At 40.5% G+C, this 9,717-nt stretch overlaps 1 protein-coding gene across 1 annotated transcript in view; it reads right to left on the bottom strand.

Annotated features, from left to right (window-relative positions):
• Positions 1-426: 426 nt before the first annotated feature.
• LRMDA (leucine rich melanocyte differentiation associated) overlaps positions 427-9,717 on the bottom strand; it is a 1,094,096-nt gene continuing 1,084,805 nt past the window's right edge. The window contains exon 8 of the mRNA XM_053663905.1: positions 427-576. Coding sequence (XP_053519880.1) covers positions 497-576 — 80 coding nt within the window. The 3' untranslated portion in view covers positions 427-496. The remainder of the gene's footprint in view (positions 577-9,717) is intronic.

Here is a 9,717-nt window from a genome sequence, read left to right as displayed (position 1 = left end):
AAATGAGAGTGGGCTCCCTCAAAAGTGTGACTATTTCACTAAAAATAAATCCACAGCACAATGGTATCAGAGTATCATGTCTACTCAATAGGCAAGCTGAAGACACTGTCTCTCTCACTTGACTCCAGCCACTGAGCATGCTTAGGGAGGCCCCAGGTGTGACCTCTGCTCCCTTGTGAGCAGTGGAGGGGCCAGGCAATCTATCATGGTGTTCATCCTGTCAGCCCTGGTGCTTCGCCGTTGCTGTCTGTCACCCTGGTGGATGAAACCTGCTTAAGGGCAATCATGTCAATCTCTATGTGACCACTCAGTCTAAGGCAGAAAGATGAAGTTGACAGGCCTGGCAAAGTCAGCAGACGGTAGCAAAAGCTAAAGTCATAGCCTTCCCACAAAGATGCAGCATGAGCCATTGTTTTTTTTCTACTTCACCTTTTTTTCCTTTATTTTTGCTTTCCTTTAAAAAAATTCTCATGACATGGGCTAAGGCATACAGCCTTCAGAGTTGGTCATCTCGGATGAACCTGTTTCCCTCTGAGTTTTTCCCATAGTAAACATAGCGACACTTTCCCAGGACACCTGAAAATAAAAAGAAACACACCATTAAAAACACAGTTGTAGCAAAAACCAAAAAGGTGCTGCAATGCAGAAACACAACACAATCCCAGATCCAATGGGTGGGAAGCACAAGGATTGAGTCCCAGAGCAAAGGACCCTACCTTCTTGTCCTCAGAGTTGATATTCAAACAAAATGTCAGCAGAGCACAGGCTCTTAGGAATAATGTGGTTCCTGCATGATGTCTCTTCCTCATTTTAGAGACTTTTCTAGTTTGGCCAATTATTCCTCAGAATAAAGCATAACACTCTCCTCTGCCTAGGTCTCCTGAAAAGTTTCTAAAAATAGAAAATTAAGAGTTTAAAGATGGGTCTAGCCCAAGCAGAAGATGTGGAATAATCTTCCCAAAACATGACTATTTTCAAGTTCTCTATCATGAATCAATGTTGCTAACTTCCAAAAAGACCCTTCCAATTCCTAGGAGGCATCAAGCTCACAACAGAAGATTAAGGGAGAGCGGTGGTGCTGACAAAATGTCACGTGGAGAGTAGGAAGAGCCTCTGACGTTAAATGGTTGGTTCCTTACAGGTGCACTGAACTGTATTCTCTGGTTGGAATGTGTCTACTTTTCACTTTCAGTTTTATTTTAAATAATTATTTGGCTCCATCTATAGCTTTCCTTTCATTCAAAGAAATTGTAGGAGGACTTAACTATGAAAAATACCCTTATAACAAGATCAAACCTTTTAATCAATTCAAAATGATTCTAAATATCCATAAGAAATCACTTGTCATAGTTATTATAAAAGATTTGAAAGATTACTTAGAAAAAATAAGGTTTTTTCAAGAAAAATATTTTTTAACTACAATTTGCCTCTTGCCACCTTGGTTTAAAAAAAAAAAAAAAAGAAAAATCTTAAAATTCAGCTTCATGGATTTGTCTTATTACTAATAGCACTCAAGTCTCTGATGTGTGCATAACCAGAGAAAGGATAAAACAAATGTCCACAAAACATGAATTCATGAGCTACAAATTGGCCCATAGAAATAGCTACCTATATGCATGATTTCCTCCATCAGTTTGATAGTAGGAAACAATCACCATCTTTTGTTCATTGGGATAAACTAGGATTTGAAATTATCCAGGTTTGTCATATCAGAAGTTCTAAGGAATAAATATTCTTTTGATTGCATGAGAGACACTATTTCTGCCCTGGCTGGTGTGGCTCAGTAGATTGAGTGCCAGCCTACAAATTGAAGTGTCATTGGTTCAATTCCCAGTCAGGGCACACACCTAGGTAGCAGGCCAGGTCAGGTCCCCAGTAGAGGGTGCATGAGAGGCAACCACACATTGATGTTTTTATTCCTCTCTGTCTTCTTCCCTTTCCCTCTGCCTAAATTATTTATTTATTCATTCATTCATTCATTCATTCATTCATTCATTTACTTCAAAAGGCATTTTTTCCCACTGCAGAACTTTTAACCTTCTTAAATAATGATAAAATGACTTAGACAGCTTTAAGGACAGGGCAGATGTTCCTAGGTTTAAATGGCTTGGGACAAAGTTGGGAATTGCTGGGGTCACAGAACCCCTCAGAGGTGGCAACAGGGAGAGGGTAATATTGTGCCATGGTCACAGAGTGGTCGTGGGCATGGCCTCATTACTTCTATTTTGTGCCACCTTTGCTGTGGACAACATTTCCCCCTTGGACATACTTTCTCCTTGGTTCCCTACCCACAATTCCTGTTTCTGAGTTTTAGTTTGGTGCCTAGAAACACTGAGCTTGGATGGAACCTCTCCGAATCCTTTCTTTGGGCCTCCATGACTCTTCTGGCTATTGGCATTGAGCTGTTTTCTTTATTGGGCTGAATTATGTAGCATCTGGGGTTGGACTAACACTGTCCAACCCATCTGTGGGCTTGGCTGGTTAGAATCTGTTCTGGGAACAGCACCTCCTACAGAGCTGGGTGGGAGTGTCTCAGATCTTTCTGAAAATCGACAAGGGGTTTCCTTAAACATAATTGGTTCAAATACACCCTCAAGAATCTGGAAAAATGAGGCTGAGAGATGTTCATTTCTTTTTTATAGCACCAGGACAGTATGCATATTTTATAAAAAGAAATGGATAGGGCTGTCAGATATCATGAAGATTGCCTTCTTTCTCTTGAGTAAGAGAATGAAAGGCAGACACACACACACACACACACACACACACACACACACATCACCCACCACTGGGTATGTTCATTATGTCCTCCAAACTTTCCAGTGCCTGCAGGATTGGATTTCTTTTTTCTACCCCTCTCTCCATTACTAATGGGATTTAGTAAACCTCAACTCCAGATCTTGCTGAGATGGAAACTGGACCACAAATGCCACCCTGGAAACAGGCAGTAACTCCTAGAACATGAGCCCTAACTTAGAGGAAGGTGAAGTGCTCTGAACCACATCCCTCAGTCCATCTTTCTAGCTAGCATTGATAAAAGTCCTTTCTAAGGGCTACCCTGTTCCTTTGGGCCTGGAAGCAAGAATGTTTAGAGACATCCTGGTGAGAGAGGGCTGTTTGATGAATGCAGGAGACTGCAGTGAGGTGTCAGAGCTTGGAAAATGAGGCAAGGGCATGAGGTATTAATATTGTCAGTGATCTCTTGATGGGAAAACAGATACCACACTCACCATCAAATTTAAATAGACATGGAGTGCATTAATGACAAAAGGGCAGACTTCAAACAAAGGGGCTGTGGGGTAAGGAGCAGAGCTGGCCTCCATGCAGGCAATAACCTGATGTGAAAAGACACAGTCAAGGCTTGAGACAGGCCTAGGACTGTGTGCGGCGACAGAGAACAGAGATGCTGACAGAGATACCAGTGCCATATTATGCCGAGGATATTCTAATGCTGTCTGCATCTCTAACAAAAGCTGACATCACTCCCTATCACTTGGGGGTCTTCTCCGCCTGCTCCTGCAGACTTCTCCCCAGACATCATTACAAAACTCGCTACTGTTGTAAGGTTCGTGGCAGCCCTGTTCTGCCAGAGCACTGGGGTCAAGGAGCCTAGGGATAACCTCAGTCAATCTAAATTTGGACTTTGCAGGAGGAGCCCACTCATCCCCCGGTATCTTGGCTACTGGAGGTGATCAGAGTGCCAGGGTGTGAGGAGCTGTCACCTTGAATAAAATCCTTAAAGGGAAGGCTCTCAGACTTCAGGCTGCTCCTCGACAGCACAGGGATGGTCCGGCAGCCGAAAATTAAATCCAGCTGCTGGTGCTCTTCTGCACAGAAAGGTGGTCTGGCTAGTGACAGTGAAAATCAGGCTGAAATTTTAAAACTTGAACCACTCACGATTACATACACTAAGCAAGTGCTGCCTGTGTTGAGACTCCTACCCTACGGAGCTCTCAGTTGGTAAGTGATTACCCCCTAAATGGAACTTTTGTGCTCAATAAATAAATAGACAGATACAATTAACAAGGAAGAAAAAAAAAGCACAGTCCCATATGTGGCCATAGCAGTTTATTTATCACGAAGGTTATTTGTAAAAAAAAAAAAAAATAACACGACCTGCTCAGAAATTAAGTGAGGTGGTGGCGTGTGTCTCTCCTGCTCTCCCCATGACCCTCCTTCCCCTGTCACGACAACTGTCATCAGCTGTGCAAATTACAGAAGGAGTAGTTTGCTTGCAAAGACATTCTGGGAGGCTCGTGGGCTGGAATTTGGGAACCCACGGTCATGACTCAGTAGGCGGTGGTTCCCACGTACATCTGCAATGCATTCGCTTGTTTATATCTCCTGGAGCTAGCACATCTTGGGACGGGAGGGGAACACATTTTTTGGCATATGTTGTATTTTTAATTCTCTGGGGAGAATTAATTGGCCATAATAAGGGAAACAGGGTTGCCATGCATCAGGCAAACCTGTAACTGTCTGTGTGGAGTTTCTTTTCCGGGGGCCCTAAAAAATGACAGTGTGCTGTCTGTCCCCTGGGAAATCCTCCTCTGCCAAATGAGACTCCTAATTTTTTCATAAGTAGCCAGCTCTGCCATTACCATAACTTCTTAAAACTATAATTATGGAAAAAAAGTATTTTGGGAAGAAACTGTTTTAAAAAGGTCTTTTATCTTTTAAATGTCCCCCCCCCCCTGGAATGAATGTTCTAATTATGCAGTTTAAGTTATGACCTCGGAGCTGGCTGAGAGGGTGGGAATCAGCCTCTTTTCTGGGATGCAAACTGTGATGGCTGGAATGGTGCTAGAGTCTTGGTTGGACCCTGTGTGTCCTGGGAAGGAAGTCCTGGCACATGCATGCAAGGTCCAGCAAAGCCCCAGGATTTTCTGGTCTCCCAGGTGCACTTGCACTTCCAGTTGTATTTGTACCATCTGTTTGGTAAGGAGAGGTGAGGGACAGTCTGCAGTTAAAATCCAGCTCTGCCCCTAATAGTTATGTGACCACATACACCTCCCTTTTCCTCACTGGGCTGGTTTCCCCATTTGTAAACTGAGGGCAAAGGACCATATCACCTCTGAGGTTCATTTTAGTTTTGAAATAGATGAATTAATGTTTTCCATGTTTCCCTTATGAAGATGAGGATGTCAGGTCCAATATTGCCTGATATAGGAGGTAAATCTAATGGCTGGTTCATCAAAAATTTGATTTGGACTAAGTCAGCTCTTAACACCATCCAGCCCACAGTCCCATAACATATAGAAGGGGAGCTCCATTTGATCTCAAAATGCCCAGAAAAAGAATTGCCACTAATTTCTGCAATCTGTATTTCATACCCAGAGCTGGGAGGTATTTACTGCTAACTAGCCTATGTCTCACTAGCTTTGACTTGAATCTCATAACTCCATACACAACAGAACTAAAGGCCAACTATCAGAGTAAATGACTTATCATTTGCATACCATATTCACATAAATATAAATACTTACTTGATGATGCAGTATGGGTTGGACCAATAAATTTGTACTTGTAAAATAATGTATCAATTTTATTATTGATATTAATGTTAGTTTTGGTAATCATCATTTTAAGTGCTATTATCACAAGTGTTTTAAGTGTAGCTGTTTAATGACAAGCAGATTTTAATCCATTTGTGATTGTAGGAGCTTATAATTAGTAATGCTGCAAAACAGACAAGGGACAGAGGGCTTCTCATAGAACTCCTGTTCTCCAATCTGTATGAGTAAAGGAAAAATTAGGCTCTCTGTGGCCTTTGCAAAAGAGTGGGCCCAGTAACAGAGAGGGAAAGAGTACCCAGAGTGCCCTTCTAGTCCATTGTGGAAGGTTCTAGACCTATATGCTTCCATGTGACACTATATATACCCATTCACACATCACCTCTACAATACTCACTCCTTCCCAACTTGCAAATACCCAGTGCCTGAAACACTACTTAGTACAGAGGATGTATTCAGTATTTGTTGAATAGATAAATTAATACCATTAAGATTATTATCTATTTAGAATTTAAACAAAACTCACCAAGTTAGGAAGTTAGGAATTTCAATTGTTAAATACTCATACTTTAACCTGTGTTAAGACTACAGCTGTTTGAATGCTTTAAAAATACATACAGATTAAATATTTGCCTTATTAAAGAAGGGAGCAAAGTAACAGAAAGCAACAGCTTCAGTTTCTAAACACCTTTTTTTTTTTAATGTGGAACACTTTTCTCCCATGAAAATGAGGTAATCACAATGTCTGGCTGGAAAGAGAGAAATGAACTGAATGTTATCATCAGCCTTAAGAGCTATAAACATCATACAGAGGAAAGGATATTCCCCAGAAAGCACATCCTTCTCTTTGTTATGTGCAGGCTGTGAGTAAACTGGGAACTAGGAAGGAATAAACACCCATGTTTATGATCTTGAGAAGTGGCTGGAGCAGTACCCCGAGGTCAGCCTGTGTGATGTGCTATCATCTCTGCTGTGGATTTCACACAGGATTTAGCAGAGCCTACAGAATTGCAGGCATCTAGCACAACATCTTTCTGCGTAAGCTACTTAACTACTAAGGCAAAATGGGAAGAAGAGAGATTTTAAAGGTCTAAAGGAAGGGTTTACTTGGGAGCAGTTTTTGTGCAACGAGAATCAAGTCCATTCTCCATGCCTGGCCCACCTGAGTTGACTCAGACTGGGTAAAATGGGGAAAGGCTCTCTATCTGACCCTGGGGAGGGTAAATAAAGAAAGAAGAAAATGAGACTTCCTTCCCTAATAAGCTAAGAGTGATTTCAGGCAAGTGTCTCAGTTTTATAACCTGCACCTTGGGTTGGAATGGGATGCCATAGTCACACAATGTTGCTAACCCCCCAAAAATCTTCTCTGTGCACTGGGGGCACACTGTCCTTGCTAAATAGTGTGGTGACTCCCTCAAACAGTGCGGCCTGAGGGGCATTTCCTAGTCTCTCAGATGAGTACACTCTTTCAAACTCTTCTCCTTTACAATACAAAACAACTCCATGAGGTGTTGAGTTTTGTAAGCACTTTATAAATTTTGGATATTAACCCCTTATAATATGTATTGGCAACTATGTTCTCCCACTTTGTGGGTTGTCTTTTTATTGTGTGGGTGATTTCCTGGGCTGTGCAAAATCTTTTTAGTTTGATGTAATCCTATTTGTTAATTTTTCTTTTTGTTTCCCTTGCCTGGGGAGATATATCCAATAAAAAAATTCTATAAGCTATGCTGCCTATGTTTTCTTCTAGGGTTTTTATGGTTTTAGGTCTCACATTTAAGTCTTTGATCCATTTTGAATTTATTATTGTGTTTGGTATAAGAAGGTGATCTAGTTTCACTTTTATACACATATCTGTCCAATTTTCCCAATGCCATTATTGAATAAAATATCTTTAACCCATTTTATGTGCTTGGATAAAGGACCTAAAGAGACACTTCTCCAAAGAGGATATACGGATGGCCAATAGATACATGAAAAGATGCTCAATGTCACTAATTGTCATAAAAGTACAAATTAAAACCACAACGAGATACTGTCTCTTACCTGTCAGAATGGCCATCATCAATAAGTCAACAAACAACAAGCGAGGGTGTGGGGAAAGGGGAATTTTTTTTTACTGTTGGGAATGCAGAATGGCGTAGTTGCTGTGGAAAGCAGTAGGGAGATACCTCAAAAAATTAAAAATGGATCTGCCTTTTGACCCAGTGGTCCCACTACTGGCAATATATCCGAAGGAATCCAAAACATTAATTTGAAAGAACATATGCACCCCTATGTTCACTGCAGTGTTATTTACAATTGCCAAGATATGGAAGCAGCCCAAGTGTCCATCGACAGATGGGAGGATAAAACAGCTATAGGACATTTATACAATGGAATACTACTCAGTCATAAAAAAAATGTTTCCCTTTGCAACAGTATGGATGGACCTAGAGAACATTATGCTAAGAGAAATAAGCCAGGAAGAGAAAGACAAATGCCATCTGATTTCTCTCATATGCAGAGTCTAATGAACAAACTGAAGCAACAAGCAAAACAGAGACAGGCTCACAGATGGAAAGCAAATGACAGCTAGTGGGAGTGGGGGAAATTAGAGGGTGGAGGGATTGAGCAATAGTAAAAAGGACTCATGGACGTGGACAACAGTGTGGTGATAGGAGGTGATAGGCGGCTGGGGGGGAGGAGGTATAAGGGAACTAAATGGTCATGGAAAAAATATAATGAGGATTAAATAAAAAATAAAGAGAAATCAGAAAAAATAAAGGTTAAAAAATGTACCCATTCTTTGAAAAAGATGATAGCTTCACACATTTGTAATATCTTAATCTTTATTACTACTATCAATCACAGATAGCACTGGATACATTTTCCCTCGATAACTATGAATAAAATAACATGAAGGCAAAAATTTAAAAAAAAAACAAGCCATGACCCTATCAGGAGTATTCTGGCCCTGCAATGCTGACCCTGATATTTCGCAGTGGACATTTAAATTATGCCATTTTGACCGTAAGGATGCTTTGGCTTGAGGTTTATGAATACAAACACGTAAACTAAATGCTTTCAGAAAGCTTAATTATTCAGGGCAAGCTCTGTTCGATCAGTTTAATCTCTTAACTATTTTATTTCATTTTCTTTTCTTTTATCTTCTATTCACCCATACTTCTTTCTACCCCCACCCTTTCCCTGTGGTAACCACTGTACTGTTGTCTGTGTCTATGTAATTGCTTAATTTTAAAATTCAATCAAAACATATTCTACTTTAACACTTTCTTTTTTATTTTATTGACTTCCAATGGGATCAATTCTTTTCCATGTAATTTTTACATTACGGTTAAATTCTATACTCACCATTTTCTGAATGTCAGGTTTTACCGGTGGTCTTCTAAATCTCTTTAAGTATGTATTTTAAAAAGTCACATCTTCTTGAGTAAAATTTTGCAAATCTGAATTGTGACAGGAAGACTAGCATCCTCTATTAAAGTTTAGTCAACACATTTTATTGTGTGTAATTTTAGCTCACTTCAGTTTTATTTCATCTTCATTATCTTTATCAAGGCGATTTCCTCCCCATGAATTTGTGCATTCAATATACCAACTAAATATAAGCCTCAGTCAGTTTTTCATCTATAATAAATTGCATTATGTAGGTTTACTTGCTTTCAGTTTTATTTCAGGTTGATTATGTTTACCAGCAATGTTTATTACAAAGTAAATAATAGTTTTCAGTCATTTCTTAGCATGAAGTGAATAGGACAAAGGTGTGCACTCTGGATGCATGGGGTTATTACATGCTACTTTCTACCAAGCACCAGTCATACAAATGCAGTATGGGCCACCTACCCAAGGGTTGGGACACATTCCTATCTTGAAAAAAAGACGACACAAATGCCAGCAACATACCTCTTTGTGAAGAGGGCATTTGGCACCAGTGCTCCATCCCCTGCAATGAGGCCCAATGGGAGGTTTCACTTTCCACTGAGAAAAGACAGATTATAAAGCCTGCTTCAGCAAACACTGGGCTTTGTCAAGTCTCACCAGTGTGTTTGTAAGGAAGGAAAAACAGGGAAGGAAGCCAGTCAGCAGGGAAAAGATCTTGGCAAAATCTGTACTGAAGGTGATAGGAAGGCACGGCTGAGAAGCCAGCCCCCCAGCCCTGGGAAGGTTGCACAAATGGTCATGTGAGTGTGCAGATAATTTG

The sequence above is a fragment of the Artibeus jamaicensis genome, unplaced genomic scaffold (assembly GCF_021234435.1).
Source record: "Artibeus jamaicensis isolate MK-2021 breed Jamaican fruit bat unplaced genomic scaffold, CSHL_Jam_final contig_332, whole genome shotgun sequence".
Taxonomy (NCBI): Eukaryota; Metazoa; Chordata; class Mammalia; order Chiroptera; family Phyllostomidae; genus Artibeus; species Artibeus jamaicensis.
This window is presented reverse-complemented; position numbering and strand designations above follow the sequence as displayed.